This window comes from Phymastichus coffea, unplaced genomic scaffold, assembly GCF_024137745.1.
Source record: "Phymastichus coffea isolate CEN01 unplaced genomic scaffold, Cenicafe_Pcof_1.1 PCOF00002, whole genome shotgun sequence".
Lineage (NCBI taxonomy): Eukaryota > Metazoa > Arthropoda > Insecta > Hymenoptera > Eulophidae > Phymastichus > Phymastichus coffea.
The window spans coordinates 2,646,012-2,665,661 of NW_026706813.1; the positions used below are offsets into that span (position 1 = coordinate 2,646,012).

Consider the following 19,650-nt stretch of genomic DNA (forward strand, 5'->3'; position numbering starts at 1 on the left):
TTTTGCGGATTCGGACTTCCGACCCGGCATTGCCTTAGATTATTCGCGAGTGCGTGCAGTGGTGCGACACCTTGACACGACGGTGTGTGCGTGCAAGGACGTAGTGCTAGGTAGCCCACATTTCGTCACCACTGCAACCGGCGTCCGGGAACGCTGTTCAGCGAGCGAGCGTTTACCGCACGGAGGGTCTGGCCATTGACGCCTCATTGTAAGTACCGGCTCGATTAGCTCTCTCTCGCTTGCCCGCTCGCTTCTCTCTCTATCTTTACCGATTTACTACTGTACGCTTTCTCCTTAATAATTTATATAAATTATCTTTATCCTTCGTATTCTCTGCGTTTCTTTGACTTTGCGCCCGACTCCCACTCCCTATTCTTGGCGAATTCTCTGCGCTCGTCACTACTTTTCGCGCTTTCCAGCCACCGCTACCTGCGACGCTCTACGCGGGCCACGAGGCTGCTTGACATTGCGGCTGGTTGAAAGGCTTGGCCACACATGCACCAGCGTACTAGCCCCGTGGCATTAGTAACTGATTAAGCCGAGCTGTCAATTAATCTATCCTCTCGATTATAACGGCGGGTTAGCCAAAACCCCGTTATAAGAGAATACTTCCAAAATTAATCAACTATAAAGTTATATGAAAATTTAATAATTTTCTATTGTAAATATTGTAATATCACGTTAATTAACTTTATTAGTTAATAACTTTTGACGACACTATTGGCGATAATTGTACATTGTATAAAATCAACAAATAACAAATTCTGTAAAGTTTACGTGTGTTAAAAACTTAATATTAATGGTTATTTACTTGTAAATTAAGAAAACTCATTTCTCAAAATTCGCGAATGTCTCTCGAATTTTCGATGCAAAAATAAGTTGAAAGGCTTGGCCACACATGCACCAGCGTACTAGCCCCGTGGCATTAGTAACCACGGTGGGTCTGATTGACATTTAAATAAAAGTGAAAGCAGGTTCCAATTTTTTTGCATATTTCGGTAAAAATACTAATAAAAAGTTTCTCGAGAAATTGGAGAATTTAGTGAGTTACAACATGTTGTAACTCACTAAATTCTAACTAACTTTCCACAAATTTTTTTCAGTTTAGCCTTCTTTTTCTGACAAACCAAACAAATTTTCGAACGATTCTCAGAGTGCGTTAGTGCACGTCGCTTCATGTTGCTAATTCAATTATTTTGAAGAAACACAGAACGTTAACTACAACAAAATTCTTATTGTATTTCTTATCACGAGAACACTATTACTAGCAGATTTCATTGTTGATTGGTCAATCAAGCTGGGACAACTGTGAAAACTTTTGAGCACGCTATTCTAGCTACTACTTCCTTAGATACAAGTGCGCGCTGTTTACAATACTGCTATGTCCTTATCGTATGTATACTATTAATAAACACTGATATTTATATATACATGTGTTTCTCTATTAATATGATTGTGTATGGGAGAATAGAGAGATAAAAATTAGTAAAAACAGTCAATAAATAAAAAAAAATTAATTTTCAAAATGCTGGTGTTGAATTTTTTATTATTAAATGTGCATCTGTGGAAATATCGAAAAAATATTGATTTATTTATTAATACCATCAACCACAACCAAAATTATTTTTTTATTTTTTTTGTTTGATAAAAATTTTTAAAAATCGATTTTTTCAAAAAGGGCTCAGGGATTTTTTTTAATTCTTTCTGGGATCTTCTAATTATTAGTATTTTTACCGAAATATGCAAAAAAATTGGAACCTGCTTTCACTTTTATTTAAATGTCGCTCAGACCCACCGTGTAACTGATTAAGCCGAGCTGTCAATTAATCTATCCTCTCGATTATAACGGCGGGTTAGCCAAAACCCCGTTATATTGGCGCCCAACCTCTGATTTGGCAACTTTTCTTTATGTGGCAGATAGTGCGACGAGAGAAAATCTTTGTGAGCGCAAACGTTTTTCGAGAATTCCAGCGCCTACGGAATTCGAAACTCGGCGCGGACAACAACAACGTGCGCGCCTTCCCCCCTTTGTTTACGCGCGAGAGTCAGGCCGCGCAAAGTAGTAAATATGAAGCGAAGCATATACGCCGCGCGACACTCATAATTTTCGAGCTTAGCCTTGAGACATTTAGAAACAAAATTTTATATACTGAAAATTTCAGTCGTACGTCCTTAAGGCTTGGCCGAATTACGAGTAGAGTACGATAATCGACTCTACCGAATTTCGTTCGCCGGCCAGTCAATTCATGTAGCGTGCGCACGGTTATGTGTGTATATATGTTACAGTCAAAGCGATGAACCGGTCATTGTGCACAATGCCCAGGCATTCTGCAGAATGCCTGGTTCGGTCAGTCAATGTGATGAATTTTCTTAAATTCATCGCTTTGACTAGGCATTCTGCATAACGCCGGTCGCTCACCAGTCAAAGTGAGTAATACATGATAATTCATCGCTTTCACTAGACGATGTAGTTATTCGTGGCTTACATGATATAATTAATAAGAGAGTGAACGACGTAAACAAAGAAGATGGGAGAGGGGGATATGAATCAGAGTCAAGTAGACCATGTCTATTGAAAATCGCACACTCGTCGGATTATCGTTGGTGCTCGGTGTGACTTGCTGCTGCTCAGTTGTGTTATATTTTGTTTGCAAAGTGTAAAATTCTATTTGCATTTTCTTCTCATAGTTGTGTCATCAGGAATTGCTGTATTTATTTTCTCAGTGTACCTTGGAAAATTTACTGAAAAATGGAACCATTACTAATGGAAATGAATAAAACATTTAACGAACATGTTAAAGAACTATTATCAGCTAAGGGCGTCAATAGTTTTTTACTTTCCAAAGATGATTACTTGAAGGCTATCGAAGACGTGAAAGAAAAGAAAAGTTGTGAGTATAAGAGGCGTCCCCAAGACTATCAATTTCTACGACGGTATGACGTCGCTGAATTCAGCAATAAAGAGAAGTTGATCTTTCCTGCTAACGAAAACGACACGAAGATTAGATTTTATGCACATACAGAAGAGTTATTCATAATACTGCATGATGCACATAACTCTGTTGGTCATGGTGGTAGAGATCGAATGAGAAGTATTTTGAATGAAAAATACAAAAATATTACAAAAGAAGTAGTTATGGCATATCTCAATCTGTGTGAAATATGTCAAGGTAAACTCAGAGTACCAAGAAAAGGGGTAGTAGTCAAACCTATTTTAAGTACTGAAATGAATTCAAGATGTCAAGTAGATTTAATTGATATGCAATCTCAGCCTGATAGAGTTTTCAAGTTTATAATGGTGTATCAAGATCATCTCACAAAGTTTGTTCAGCTTCGACCTTTAATGTGTAAAAAAGCTGATCTTGTAGCTTACCATCTATTGGATATCTTTCTAACCTTTGGTGCACCGTCTATTTTACAATCGGATAATGGGATGGAGTTCTGTGCAAAAATCATTGAAGAAACTTGCAGCTTATGGCCAGAGCTTAAGATTGTCCACGGAAAGCCGAGGCACTCGCAAAGTCAAGGGTCCGTCGAGAGAGCTAACCAAGACATTGAAAATATGCTATCGTGTTGGCAAAAAGAGAATAACACAACTAGATGGGCAGAAGGACTGAGATTTGTTCAATTTATGAAGAACAGGGCATATCATTCAGGTATAAAGTGCAGTCCTTATGAAGCTATGTTTGGATGTAAAGCAAAGGTTGGATTGGCTACTACTTTGACGCCTGACGTGTTATTAACATTAGATACTCAAGAGGAACTTCAAAGTATAATGCACACAGACAAGAATGACACAGAAGAGAAAGAAGATCAAAGTGGGATCGATGAAACTCCGCCGAATCCTCTTAAAGAAAAAGTAGAACAAGTTCGTAAGAAACGAAAAGTTGTTCAATTTAACCTAGAAAAACAAGCTGAAAAAATGATTTCTGCATCGAATGCTAAATTTGCACCTGCAAATTTAGGAGAATCTGTGCGAGTTCCTGTTCCGGATTTAGATAGAGGAAGAAGCGACTCCAGAAATATACTAGCTGTAATTTTGGAGAAAAACAATGATGGTCTGTACAAATTGGGTACAAATCATGGCGTATTGAATCAATTTTACGCCAGAAACCAATTTGCTATTTGCAAAGAACAGTTTATAACCATAAATGACGTTCCAGACAAGATGATATCACTCAGAGAATGTTCGAGATTATTGTCGATGGGCGGTGGACAAGGATACAGTCGGTGCAATTGCCGAGGTAATTGCAAAACAAAAATATGCAAATGTCGTAAAGAAGGAAAACTTTGTAATTCGAAATGCCACCAGAGCTCAACGTGTTGTAATAAATAATTTATTTTATTGACGAGAAATATAAACTTATGATGTACTACAGCCACGAATTTTCATGCATTACTCACTTTGACTGGCGATCGACCGGCGTTATACAGAATGCCTAGTCATTATAAAGAATGCCTAGTCAAAGCGATGAATTTAAGAAAATTCATCACATTGACTGACCGAACCAGGCATTCTGCAGAATGCCCGGGCATTGTACACATTGACTGGATTCATCGCTTTGACTGTAACATATATATACATGCGTCTACACACATAACAGGTATAGTTTGTAAGTCGCAGCGCTCAACTTTTACAACAATAAGACCTTTTTTTTTTTTGTCTTCCTAAAAGCAACTTGTTGTCATTTTCTTTTTTTTTTCTCCTCTCCCCTTCGTTCTCAACTGTTGTCGCTGTTACGAGTGCGTTTAAGTATAAAATTTCCTGCGTGTTAGTTTTTTTTTGTTACACTGACTGTACCGTGTAGTCTAGTTGACTTATAAAATCCACGTCATTTTGGCATTGCCTTTTTCGTTCCCTTTTTTTTTCTCTTCTGTTTTGATTATTTGTTGTAAATAGCACAGCTCTATTTTATAATAATGGCCTCCAATTGGTCGCTGAGCGAATTAACAATATTTAAAGAACAAATTGACGAAAAAATTTGCAAGTGGATAAAAGACCTTTCTAGCACGGACGTGGATTGTATGCTAACTCAACTAGAACTACACACAAACGGTACACTATTCGAGCGCGCGAACCGCTTGAACGGCGATTATACCGCAGAAGATTTTGAACGATCGAAAACCAGGATGAAAATATGGCATACGAAAGACGTGAACACCTCACCCGTATATTCTTCGAGTCAGAGGCCCTGCCAAAAGAAGTTCGCGCGGACTTGCGCGCGGCCATAGAGGCAAATGAACTTCTCGAGCCTTTTGTAAATTCAAAGCTCGAGACGGGCAATGGCGCTCGAGAGAATATCCGGACGAGTTCGCCGACAGGCATACAAGACGATATGTCACTCACTTTAGGTGCGAATGCGACACACAACGTAACAGATACGATCCAACAACAGGAATCAACGACAACACAGACTATCGGCCCGTACGAACGCAATGCTTTGGCCGACCCGGCAATCGCAGCATCACACAGCGCGCAAAAAGTGATCTTTAGGACAGGCGCGCCAGGTTCGACATATGTACCGACTTACATGCATGCGATGACGATCTCTTTAACAGAACACAGCAAGACAGTCCGAATAGGGTTACCAAACGGTGCAGTAGAATATGCCTCCCCGGCCATCGCGCGCGAGTTAAACAGAACTTGGCGGAAAGAGGCTGAGGCCCAGAGGCATATAGAAGCTCAAGATATCGAAAGAGAGAATTTAAAGGCACTGACCACTTACTACAAAAACCTAGCTGCTGGGTTACAAGCTAACCTAGCCAGGCTACAAAAAGAAAAAGTGAAGCCGCACTCAATAAAGAGCTGCAAAAGCAGTTAAAACAAGTAGTGGCCACAACCCGACAACAAGCTGCAGAGCAAGCTAGATTAGATGCCTACTAAAACAAAAATGTTCAATTCGCGGATACATTCGAATTAAACTATTACGATGTATCAAACCAGCTCAACGGCTCGGAAAGATATAACATGCCGTTGTCTCTCGATCCTCAAGCGCCGATCTTTCATTCGACGACTAAACCCTCATCGGCGACTACATCACAGCCGTCGCCAAACTTTTCGTCGGCCCCTTCTAGCGTCTCTGGGCCCTCTTACGCAAGCTCGCTCACTCCCATAAGCTCGTGCTGGGGGAGGGGGGACTTGCCCAGCGCTACACCAGTGCCGCCGACACAGCAAGGGCCAAGAGGCACGCCTGCTAATGGCACAGAGGCCACGACATTTAACTCTTCGTCTCGCTTTCTTCCTAGCAAACACCTAGGAAAAACAATCAGAGAATGGAAAATTAAATTCTCCGGAGGCGAAGGCCTTAGTATTGAGGAGTTCCTAGAAAGGATCGAGGACAACAAACGATTAGATAAAGTAGCAGACGAGTAGTTACTCGATTCTATGACCCCTCTATTCGAGAAGTCAGCTCTCTTTTGGTATCGTGCCATGAGGCCTGCGTGGTCCACATTCGCCGATTTTAAAGAAGCGGCTCTCACCGCTTACAGCAAGTCCAAGAAAAATAGAAGGACCATGACAGTGGAGGCCCACTTGCGCACCCAGGGCGCCGATGAGCCTGCACTGGAATACGCAGTCTCGCTAGTCACCATACTAAGAAGGATGGATCCGCCTTGGGACATTCGGGACCAAATCAACCTCATCATCGACAATATGCTCCCTCCACTCAAGAAGAAGTTAAAATGCTTCAGGGACAATCTCACTGACGTGCAGCTGCTACTGACCCGTGCCCAAGAGGCCGAAGACGATGAACAGGGACAGTGGAAGCCACCGCCTGCATGTAGCCCGAAGCAGCTTATAAGCCACGGACCAAATCCGCTAAGGCCAGGCCAGTGAACCTGTCGTATTTGAACGACAAGGCCTCCCCAGCTCACGAAGCCGATCTGGAAAAGCTAATGTCGAAATTTTTTGAGAAGAAAGCCAAGGATTTTGGCCTCAACAGGCCTCCGACTCCCCCGGAAAAAGGCAAGAACTCTGGCGAAAAATTAGAGGCAACGACAGAGAAATCGCGGAACAGCTCCAATGGTGACAGTCCTCGAGGCAATTACCGTGGCCGCGGCCGAGCCGGCTGGAGAGGTGGGGGACGGCCATCAGGCAGTCGTGCTCTGAAGGTCGCTCCCAAATCGGATAAAAACAAAGATAAGGAATCTGGTCCTGATGCCGACAAAGTTTTCTGCTGGGAGTACAGTTGGCCAGGCTACACTAAGTTTACCTGTCCAGAATGCTCCCCCAAGCAGACAAATCATGAAGGACCAAAAAACGCCAGCGGGAGCCAGTAAGTGAGGTCCAGACGGCTCCCCCTATCACCCGGACCTTTGAAGTCAGTGGCATGACAGGAGTAGCGCAGGCGCTGTGCAACACGGTGGGCGACCTAATGCTAGCCCCGGTTAGCCCTTCCGACGTGCAGCCAGCCGGCGATGGAGGTACTGCCTCAAGCGCCCTGATCGATAAGTCACCTAGGTGGTGGCTGACAGTAAATATTGGCGACTATAAGTTTAGAGGTCTCTGGGATACCGGAGCTTCCCGTACCGTCCTCGGCCCGAGCGCCATTTCAATGGCTGCAGCCTTAAATAGGCGTGTACTTCGGTACGTGGGCCCAGGGGCAAGAGCGGTAGATGGTCATTACGTGCCCATTGTCGGTAGCGTAAAGTTACCCTTCACGATCGGGGGGGTGACTCATGTTATCAATGCTCTCATTCTAAAAGAAGTCGACACAGAGTGCACCCTTGGTGCCGACTTCAAACGCGCCTTTTCGGCTTATCTGTGCCCAAAAACAAATAAGCTGATATTTGATGGCTGCGAAGAAGGCGTGCCCGCAGTTCTCTCGTCAGAGAAGTCTGAGGAGGCAACGGCCTTGGCCTCGCTGGGGATCGAAGATCCCACAGACGAGCAGAGAGCAGAGATAGAAAAAGTCATGCACGAGTTGCTCCCGGAGCCCTCCGGTGAACAGTTAGGCTGCACAGGATGGATCGCGCATGACATAGACCTCACCAGCACGCGCCCCATAAAACAAAAGTTCTACCCAGTATCTAAGAAGATAGAGGACGAGATGCACGCTCAAGTGCACAAAATGCTAAAGATGGGAGTCATCCGGAGATCCACGAGCGAGTGGTCAAGTCCAGTCGTTATGACTCTAAAGCCCGATGGCTCGTATCGATTTTGCGTTGACTACAGAAAAGTCAATGCAGTGTCGAAAATTTCGGCTTACCCCTTGCCCTTTATGGATGTTATTTTGCGCAAAATTCAACACGCAAAGTACATCAGTGCTCTAGATTGCTCTGGAGCCTTTTGGCAAATACCTCTCACGGAGAGGTCGGTACCGATTACGGCCTTCACGGTTCCTGGTATGGGCTTGTTTGAATTCGTGCGAATGCCATATGGCTTGGCCGGAGGCCCTGCCACTTTTCAAATGCTGGCGGATAAAATTATCACGCCAGAAATGGAACCCTTTGCTTTTGCGTATTTAGATGACTTGATCATCGCCACCGAGACATTTGCCGACCATGTGAAGTGGCTCACGTTGATTTTAAAAAGACTCAACGAGGCAGGCCTTACGATAAATCGTAAGAAGTCAAAGATTTGCATGTCCGAGATTCGCTATCTCGGCGTGCTAGTTAATCGTGACGGCTGTCGCCCTGGTCCTGAAAGGGTACAGCCCATTATAGACTACCCTGCGCCGAGGAATTTGCGACAATTACGTCGTTTTCTCGGCATGGCCTCTTGGTATCGCAAATTCCTAGGAGATTTTGCGACCGTAGCCGAGCCTCTTACTTCACTTACCCGAAAAGATTCTACCTATGTGTGGACTGACGAACATTGGGCGGCTTTCGAACAAGTAAAAGCCTTGATTGCGTCGGCACCCGTCCTGGCCAGGCCTGATTTCGACGCGCCATTCATCGTGGAGTGTGACGCCAGTGATACCGGCCTCGGCAGTGTTCTTTTCCAGAAAATTAGCGGAGAAGAACGCCCCCTTTGCTTTGCTAGTCGTGTCCTCACAACCACTGAACGAAGGCTGTCGGTGACGGAACGTGAGTGCCTCGCAGTTATTTGGGCGATAGAAAAATTTCGACCATATATTGAAGGCTACCACTTCACCGTCGTGACCGATCACCATAGCCTCGTCTGGCTGCAAAATTTGAGGAGCCCAAACGGTAAGCTACAGGCCTACGACTTTGACATCGTGCACCGAAAGGGCAAGGACAATGTCGTCCCTGATGCTCTGTCTCGTATGTACGAGACCGACGAGGATGTTGAAACTTCCCTCGCCTCCCTCAGTGCCGACGAGCCTACTAAGGATAAGTGGTATTTGCGCAAGTTCAAGCAAGTATCCAACGAGCCGCGGGCCCATCCCTATTGGAAAATTGTCGGCAGCCGCTTGTTCGTTTACCGGCCGGACCCTATCGTCGACGACTTGATGGGCCACGACGAGGAAGCCTGGAAGTTAGTGCTCCCGCGGGAACGGCGAGAACAGGTTCTCGTGGAATGCCATGATGAGCCTACGGCCGGTCATCTCAGCCGCTATAAGACTCATCAAAGGGCAGTGCTCCGCTATTATTGGCCAGCCCTTTACAAAGACGTTGCACACTTTGTACGCAACTGTCAAGTTTGCCAGCAAATAAAAGTTGAGCAAAAGCCGCCCGCAGGACTTATGGGCAAACATATTGTTACCCGTCCATGGGAGGTCGTCTGCGGCAATCTGATGTGCCCTTTCCCTCGTTCGCCTCAAGGCCATGAACATCTATTGATTTTCATGGATGTTTTCACTAGGTGGATAGAATGCATCCCAGTGCGTAAGGCCAATGCCAAGACAATTAAAAAGGAAATTAACCATCGTATTTTCTTACGTTTCGGGATTCCGGAACGATTCCTGTCTGATAATGGCACGCCTTTTAAAAACACGATGGTTGATTCGTTTTTGGAGACTCATGGAGTTGTCCATGGGACCTGCGCTCCGTATTCACCGAAATCAAACCCGACGGAGCGGGTCAATCGCACGGTCAAGACCACGATCGCCGCATTCATCGAGAATCACACTCGATGGGATGAGCTGATTGACGAGCACGCGTTTGCTTATAACACGGCCATCCATGAAGCTACACGCTCTAGCCCGGCTTTTCTTAACTACGGGCGACACCCGGAGCCGCCAAGTAACGCTCGACGCACGGAGGAGCGCGCGGCTGTCGAACAGCTCGAGGCTGTCGCTCAAGCCGACTGGCACTCCCATATGAGCAAACTCGACGATTTTCGAGCAAACGCGCTCGAAAACTCTAAGACTGCTCAAGCCAGGCAGGAGAAGTACTATAACCATAAATATCGCGACATCGATTATGGTTTGGGCGATAAAGTATGGGCGAGAAATCGCGTGCTCTCCTCCGCTGCCAAGGCCATAGCCGCTAAGCTTTGTCCTAAATACGCAGGCCCTTTTGTTGTAACGACTCGCCTCGGCATGAACTCGTACCAGCTCCAAACGGAAAACGGGGTTGATATCGGAAAGGTGGCCGTATGCGACTTAAAGCCTTGCTTCGATGACAAGCAGTTTCCTATAGATGAGACAGTGGACGGAGGAGACGCCTCTGAAAGCGAAACCGAAAAGTTCTTGGGTGACCAGGGCGCTGGGCAGTCTAACGCTCATAAAGCACTTCTCCAACGGCTAACACCTCGGTTCAGCTTAATAAGAGCCAGGCCTTGCCAGATCCGATAGTGGCTGTTCCGCGCAAGCGAGGACGACCACTTGGCTCGAAAAAGGCAGTACCGCCACCTGTCGCGGCTTCGCCCCGACGCTTACGTGCGAGAAGCAAGCGCGACGCTTAAGTTTTGTTTTTCCCCGCGCCGTTGCGCGTATAGACTGTACCTCAGTTTAAAATCCCTCTTGTAAAAAGACAGAGAAAGAACAACATATTCACGTACTAATCCTTTTCTTTTATTTTTTTTTAATAGACTTTAAGAAATAAAATGCTATTCTGCTTCATAACTGGAGTTTCCCCTTTCTTTTCCTTCCTCGAGAGAGAGACTACTTTTCGAGTTGGTACCGCTCCCGTTACCAACGTCTGGGGGAGGGGCATATAACGAATTTAATTCATTCGTTATGTCTCTCTCTTCCCACGCATGCATGTACACAATTCATATACTTATACTATATTTGAATTCACATTATATTATACAGCAGCCTGCAGCTGCCGACAACGTCGAAGTGTAAGGTAAGAGAGAGAGCCCGGCATGTCTATTAACGAGCCTATAAGCAGGGAGAGTCGCGTTCGCGTGTATGCGTGTATGCGTGTGGTCGCGCTGCCGAAAAGCGCGATGAAAGAGTGAGGACACCTCCCGCGGTAATTGACTGGCGGACGTAACACGGGCGACACGTGCTTGAGCGCGCGCTAAAGGATTTGCCTTTTTTGCGGATTCGGACTTCCGACCCGGCATTGCCTTAGATTATTCGCGAGTGCGTGCAGTGGTGCGACACCTTGACACGACGGTGTGTGCGTGCAAGGACGTAGTGCTAGGTAGCCCACATTTCGTCACCACTGCAACCGACGTCCGGGAACGCTGTTCAGCGAGCGAGCGTTTACCGCACGGAGGGCCTGGCCATTGACGCCTCATTGTAAGTACCGGCTCGATTAGCTCTCTCTCGCTTGCCCGCTCGCTTCTCTCTCTATCTTTACCGATTTACTACTGTACGCTTTCTCCTTAATAATTTATATAAATTATCTTTATCCTTCGTATTCTCTGCGTTTCTTTGACTTTGCGCCCGACTCCCACTCCCTATTCTTGGCGAATTCTCTGCGCTCGTCACTACTTTTCGCGCTTTCCAGCCACCGCTACCTGCGACGCTCTACGCGGGCCACGAGGCTGCTTGACATTGCGGCTGGTTGAAAGGCTTGGCCACACATGCACCAGCGTACTAGCCCCGTGGCATTAGTAACTGATTAAGCCGAGCTGTCAATTAATCTATCCTCTCGATTATAACGGCGGGTTAGCCAAAACCCCGTTATAAGAGAATACTTCCAAAATTAATCAACTATAAAGTTATATGAAAATTTAATAATTTTCTATTGTAAATATTGTAATATCACGTTAATTAACTTTATTAGTTAATAACTTTTGACGACACTATTGGCGATAATTGTATATTGTATAAAATCAACAAATAACAAATTCTGTAAAGTTTACGTGTGTTAAAAACTTAATATTAATGGTTATTTACTTGTAAATTAAGAAAACTCATTTCTCAAAATTCGCGAATGTCTCTCGAATTTTCGATGCAAAAATAAGCGGGAAAATCTGTGTATCCTTGCAAGGTGAGCGCATGAGTCTGAATAAATTTGGATTATACCTAAGTTCTTTCTCTCATTGTGATTAACTGAGCAAGATTGTCCCTTCCTTATAATTTGAGCTCGACTTATAGAACATCTGACGCTATAAGAAACTTGGGCCGAATTATATCCTATCAAAGAAAGACTTTAGCTCTGCTTATGGGACAATTCGCACCATAAGAAACTAGGGCATTGTCTGACTTTCCTCGAAATATTGTACTTATTTATGTATATTTGATTTACTTATTGATTACATTTGATTTATTTATCTATTTTATTGACAATTAGAGTAAAATTATTGGAAACAAATTCTTACTCATTAGCTAGATACGAGAGTTCGAATTATTTTATTTATAAGTGATACGAATATCACAACATCTAGAAAAAAGATCTTAATAACCTAGTAAAAAAAATTATAAGAAATATATCAAAACGGCATACCAGGTAATTAATAAAGTAAAAGAAAATTTTGACAGAATAAAAATTAACCTCAATACCAACAACCCTCGAAATTTATGGACAATACTAAACAACAAAGTAGGGAAAAACACTTAAAAAAAATTAATAATATCGATTTTATTACTGAGAATAATATTAAAATTACATACACACAAAAAATAGACGATAAAATGAACAAATTCTTCTGCAACGTGGGAAAAGAATTAAGTAATAAAATCAGTACGCCCAACAACAAAAACATGAAAATGCCAGAAATTAACAACAAAACTATATTTTATAAAACAACAAATATATATGAAATACAAGAAATAATCCATAAAATGGAAAACAAAAAAGGTGGTGTTGACGGAATAAACTCAAAAGTACTTAAAACTTTAACAAGTTTCATCTCAGCACCCCTGGATCACATAATAAACACTAGCATAGACAAAGAAAAGTTGCTAGATGCACTTAAAGAAGCGGAGATAATTCTCATTCATAAAGCCAAAGAAAAGGATTTACCAATAAATTACAGGCCTATATCACTTATATCGAACTTAGCTAAAGTTTTTGAAAAACTAATACACAAAAGAATAACTAGTTTTGTAAATGTTTGCAATTTAATTTCTAACAAACAATATAGTTTTCAGAAAAATAAAAGTACAAAAGATGCACTCTACCACATAACGAATATAATATACAATTAACTTGATCAAGGAGATCCGATCATTATCACGTTCCTTTACGAGAGTCGTTCGAAAAGTTCGTGCAAAGTCAGAGATATGGCGCTACTAGTGCGTATCAAGGTTATTTTCAGTTAGTGGCATATCTTGGAAGAGCACACACCAAGTTTCAGCCAGATCGGCCAATTACTTTGCGTTTTAAATTTGTTTCAATCAAAGAAATCGAGTGGTTGTAAAAAAATGGACGAAAAAGAATGTCATGTATTGATTAAACATTACTTTTTCAAAGGCAAAACGCTTCAGGAGATTAAACAGAAGCTTGATAAATATTATGGTGATTGTGCACCTTTGATTAGAATGGTTTATAAGTGGTTTCAGAATTTTCGGAGTGGCCATATGAACACAAACGCTGAACGTTCTGGATGCCCTGTTGAGGTTACCACTTCAGAAATCATTGATAAAATCCATGATATGGTGATGGCTGACAGAAGAGTGAAGGTGCGTGAGATTGCTAGTACTGTGGGCATCTCGAGCGAACGGGTACATAATATTTGCACCATCATTTGGACATGAAAAAGCTATCCGCTAGATGGGTGCCGCAATTGCTCACGATTAGCCAAAAACGAGATCGTGTGAAGTGTTGCAAGAATGGTTTGCAGATGTTCCAGCAAAATCCGCAAGACTTTAAGCGTCGTTTTATCACTGTAGATGAAACATAGATACATCACTACACTCCTGAGACCAAAGAATAGTCTAAACAATGGGTTACCAAGGGGAAATCTGCTCCGAAAAAGGCGAAGACAATTCCTTCGGCCGGGAAGGTTATGGCGACTGTGTTTTGGGGATTCGCAAGGAATAATCTTCATCGACTATCTGGAAAAGGGTAAAACCATTACAGGCGAATATTATTCATCGTCATTGGATCGTTTGAAAACCGAGTTGCTAGAGAAACGTCCACGATTGGCCCACAAAAAAGTCCTCTTCCACCACGACAATGCGCCAGCTCACGCCTCAGCAGTTGTGGCCGCAAAACTGATGGAGATAGGGTTCCAACTCGTTTCACATCCCCCTATTCTCCAGACTTAGTTCTGCCTGACTACTATTTGTTCTCTAATAGAAAAAAATGGATGGCGGGGAAAAGATTTTATTCAAACGAGGAGGTGATTGCAGAAACGAATGCCTATTTTACAGACTTGGACAAATCCTATTATTTGGAAGGGATTAACAAACTAGAGCAGCATTGGATGGACTGTATAAGCCTAAAAGGATACTATGTTGAAAAATAAAAAAGATTTATTAAAAAAAATCAAGCAGTTTTTATTTTTGCACGAACTTTTCAAACGACCCTTGTACTTAGCAAAAGCTTTTGATACAGTAGATCACACTATACTGCTAAATAAATTATCCCATTAACGTCACAATGACACTTTTTTAACTATCATTTCGTCCAAGATAAATCACTATGAAAAAGTCTGTTAAAAAATTCAAGAAGTACTTATTCTACTATTTTTGAGGTCATTCTATCCAATGATGATTTCAGAATTACATAAAAATTTGATTTTTTATAATATTATTGCAAATTAATGCAAAAATACACAAATTTTTGAGACCTACTTTTTTTTCTTTTTACATTTTTGATGTCTTGACGTGAGATTATTCAACCATAGAATAGTGAACCGTTTCCTTGATTTTTGTACTTTCGATTGGTGTCATTGGTTTTATTTTTATATTGGTCTGAACGTGCAAAACAAAGGCAAAAACAATTAAAAAATTTAGTACTTTTTCGACTAATCATTTCTTATGTTTAAAACACGCTTTTTATATCAAACCTGCAAGTTACACATTGTTACTATGGTTTTTTGGGTTGCTGATAACGAATTTGATATTATTTTTACAAAATTAATTAGTTTAAACAATTTGTTCAAACAAATTATTGCAAAAAATAAAAATTTTTAAAAACTGTTTGCGGAATCTTAATCTACGAGAAAAAATAAGTGAAAAACATACATAATGGATTTCAATTATTTAAACAATTAAGTTAATTATTAATAAATTTCTATTTTCTATAAAGAAATACATTATTACATATTGTTTCCTGGGTTTTTGGGGTTGGTGGTGACGAATTTGATATTAATTTTTCAATATTATATTGTTTCAACAACATGTTTGACAATTTAGGCTAAAATATCAAATTATGTGCTATTATCATATTTTCGTAAAATGTTTAACTTCAAACAATAAAATTCTTTGCTGATATCCTCATAGAAGTTTCACGTGTTTTTATACAATAACTAATTTTTGACAAATTTTTTGTACACTATAAATGTTTTATTGCACGGTTATTATATTTACATATCATACTATCAATCTCGAAAATAAAATGTCACAGGTCCCTGATAGGTGTTGCTAATATTTAAACCACTAATGTCTTTTCTAATTTCAATTTTTATAATTGGATAATTTATTTTATTTTTATTGTCTATTATTGTATTAAGACGTGTGACGGAGAATCTCGGCTAGGCTGATCTCGTCCGTTTGGCTCTCGCAAATGTCCGTGCGCCGCGCCAGGCTGAGAGTGTGTACGTTTGGCACACACACTCATGCTTGGACCTTTTGTTTGCTAGGTGCTGAACACGGGCTGAGCTGACGACTGGAGCGACGCAGATGGTGCAGAAGAAGAGAGAAAGAGAGAGAGAGAGAGAGCGCGCTCGAATTGCGGATCGCTGCGGAAAATTCGGAGAGTCTCTGCTAAGCGAGAAGCAGAGGAAGTCGCGCGCGCGGATAAAACCGACGATGACGGTTTTTTAAAGTTGGCCTCGCGACCTCGTCGACGATCGTTCGTTTTGGAGACACGCCCGATACGCGGACGAGTATCGGAGTGTGTGGCTGGGTCGCGCCCAGCCGTGTCCCGAAGTATACCCGGCACCGGTGCGTGTGAGTTATCGGCGAGGTGCGCAGGTGCGCGCGCGAGCAGTCAGGACGTGCTGTCGTCCAGAACAATAAAAAGGCGGCGAAGACAGCAGCAACAACGATCAACGAGCGGGTTGCGGTTGAGGCGCCAATATTGCGGAGCAAGCGAGAGGACGAGGGAGAAGACAGATAGCGACGACAAAAGAATATACCAGCGATACGGTCAGCGAGGAGCACACCAGTGACATCACGGTGCAGAGCGCTCCAGCTATCGGAGAGGCTGAAGGTCGAGGTCGGTGCCGTATTTTTCTCTTGTCTCTCTCTCTTGCATGTTTGGGCGTCAGTCTATGGTTGGTAGCACAGCAGACCTGCTGGCTACCCGTTAATAGCCTATCAGCGAAAAGTGTTTGTCGGGCATTTGTTATAATATCTAGTTTTTATAAGGGAATCGGCAGGCTGACCAGCCTCCGATTCACCTTCGCGTTCGCGTTTGTTATTGTACCGCTCGTAGTGTGTAAGTCCGAGGTTGCCGTATTGTAATCATTTGTTGACAATTAAAGACTAGCGTAGTAATCCGCTTTGGTGTTTATTCGCCGCTGTATCACTCCTCATCCCGACTTCGAATCTGTGCGTTTAACGTGTTTATGCTCGACGCGTTATTCAGTCGTGGGAACGTCTTTTGCTTCCCGAATTCCCGAATAAATAAATTGTGCGGACGGTCGCGAGCAACCCAGACGGGTACGGCCGGATTCTCCGTTACAGACGACAAAAGTTTTGTAACATATTTTGCGTAGGCATTTTATAGTGAGTATTAAATCATCGTAGTATGCTGTACATTGTGACGGTAAATGTCTTATTAATGCTAACGGCCCAACCATGCAGCTGCCCGCGAGGGCAGCACCTACCGGTTGGGGAAAATGTGACGAGGGAATTCGGCACGCGACGGGACGGAACGCGCGTATGAAAATGAGGCCGTCGAGGATCAGCTATCGATATCGCCTGAGAGGAGTCGAGGATTAGAATCCGATCGCCGAGCCGTGCAGCGAATACCTTGGACGTTTTCCCGAGTTTTCCGGAGTGCAGGGACGAGAAGAGAGAAGCTGTGCCATATCCTGACGAAGTGGAGTGCGTGCTAGTGTGCGAGTGAGCAGTTTCGCCATCGAGGGCGAAACTGAGAACGAGAGATGCCTCGCAGCAAAGACTGACTTTTCTGCAACTAGGGTGCGAGCGTTTTCACTTTCGTGCTGTCGTACAACTGATAACAAGGTAAGCTGGCCAGCTTAATTTCGCGATCGCGACAGAATTGCTAAATAACTAATCTCTCGTACTCGCTAGAAAACGTGCATGCATTATCTCGGCAAACAAAGAGCGGCGAGCGATCCGACTCCGCATGTTATTGTCGCGCGATCGTCTTGTAAACATAAACACGCGGGCCGAATACAGTGTACAGTTTAGAGGAAATAAACGATCTCGCATGTGATATTGATTAGAATTTCATCGTATTTATTTCAATAGTAGATAGTTGGTTGACTGATACCCGTTCCCTCCTGCTCTCCGGTTTTCGTGTTTGAACGTATAGGTAATCACACGCGCTCTTCAATACGATCCTGCGCATTAAACTGAATAAACGGTATTAACCCTGTTACAACATATTCGCAATATTATCATCTTAAGTAAACATAACTATACGTCTAACATTGTTACCCTGCCCATTTGATTTGATTCATAATGCCGAAACGTAAATTTTCTGAATCACAAAATGTGAGGAAGAAACGTCGTATCAATGCGGTAGAAAATACTGAAAAAGAAAATCACGTTGATGCAGTATTTATTCCGGATCCAGACGATTCCGGCGAATCTGATCATAGCGGAGATAATTTGTCATCTAGTGGTGACGAAGGTGATGAGCAAGATGATAGCGAAATGGATGAAGAGTTTTCAAAGACTCAGACATTCCAGTTATACTAAAAAGTATTGGAAAATTATAATGCAAGTTAGAAAAAATTGGTGGAAGGACATGTTTATAATTGGATTGATGGAAGGATGATGTACGATAATATTCTATCAAACGAAATCTTATTGACCGAGAAAAAAAAGAAAAAAATATTAGCTAGTTCACCAACAGATTTGTTTGAATTTTTTTCTGAAGAACATGGGTCGTTTTCGTCAGACTGATACAGGCATCAATTACTAACGCTACAATGCTTTATAATGCAATCTGCAAAAAGTAATTGGGTACAAAACATTTTGCCATGAAAATCTGTGAAAAATATTTAATTGATCCCGATGTATCCTAAAGTAAACATACTAATCATTCTCTCGAAAATACAGAATTCAAAAGGTATTGCTCAACCGAAAATTGTGAAGTAAGAACCATGAAATCTTGTAAGGAGTATCAAGCATACTTTTGTATGAAATGTTTCAAACATACACACACATAAACAACTTTAAGTACAAAAAAAATAATAAAAAATATATAAAATATAAAAAAAAGTAAAAAAAATAAAAACGATAAAAAATATATATTGTGACGGTAAACGTCAAGTTAGCGCTAACTATTTAACCTTATTGCTGTCCGTGAGGGCAGCACCTCCCGGGGGGACAAAAATACGTAACGAAGGAATTCGGCACGCGAGCAGACGGAACGCGCGCGAACGAATTTGAACCAGTGAAGCATCGACCATCATAGTGTCCGTCCGCTTACGCTATCATCCCTTCGATTCACGTGCCCTTGACGTCCGTACGCTTTAATAATAACAGCAACTAGTGATCCAGGAGTGCAGCCGCCAAGGAGCCATCGAGTACCAGCCGGAGGCCAGAACGAGAAAGAGAGAGAGTGTGAGAGGTTTCGCCATCGAGGGCGAAACCAGTGCGTGCGCGCGTTCGCGACTCGCGAACACCAAAACAACAATAAAACTGTTCTGTGCTGTGCGAAGTATTCGTTGTTTCTCTTCGATCGCCTGCGAGTAAAAGGTAAGCTGGCCAGCTTAATTTCGTGATCGCGATTACACAAATAATAACTCGATTCTAACATTTAATGCGTGCATGTAATGGCTCTCGTAACGAAGAGCGGCGAGCGTACCGGCAAAGCGTGTTGTCGATGAGCGAGCGTGCATGTAAACAAACGCGCGGGCCGACCTTTTGTGAGTTTTGAGGGATAATAAAAGATCCGATTTACCTTACTAACAAGTGTTTTCATTGATTCTCTCATCTCACATAGCTTCCACTCAATTTAGCTTAGGTTATAAACGATTATCGGTTGACTGACGCATATTTTCTCGTGCTCTCCCGGAATAGTAGTGAGCTTTGA

At 42.6% G+C, this 19,650-nt stretch overlaps 2 protein-coding genes across 3 annotated transcripts in view; both read left to right on the forward strand.

Annotated features, from left to right (window-relative positions):
* Positions 1 to 19,650, forward strand: part of LOC131663390 (rhodopsin-like) — an 833,111-nt gene that overhangs the window by 46,045 nt on the left and 767,416 nt on the right. The gene's annotated exons all lie outside the window — the stretch shown is intronic.
* LOC131663518 (KRAB-A domain-containing protein 2-like) lies at positions 2,750 to 4,336 on the forward strand. The gene has a single exon (XM_058933975.1). The coding sequence runs from the start codon at positions 2,750 to 2,752 to the stop codon at positions 4,334 to 4,336; it is 1,587 nt and encodes a 528-aa protein (XP_058789958.1).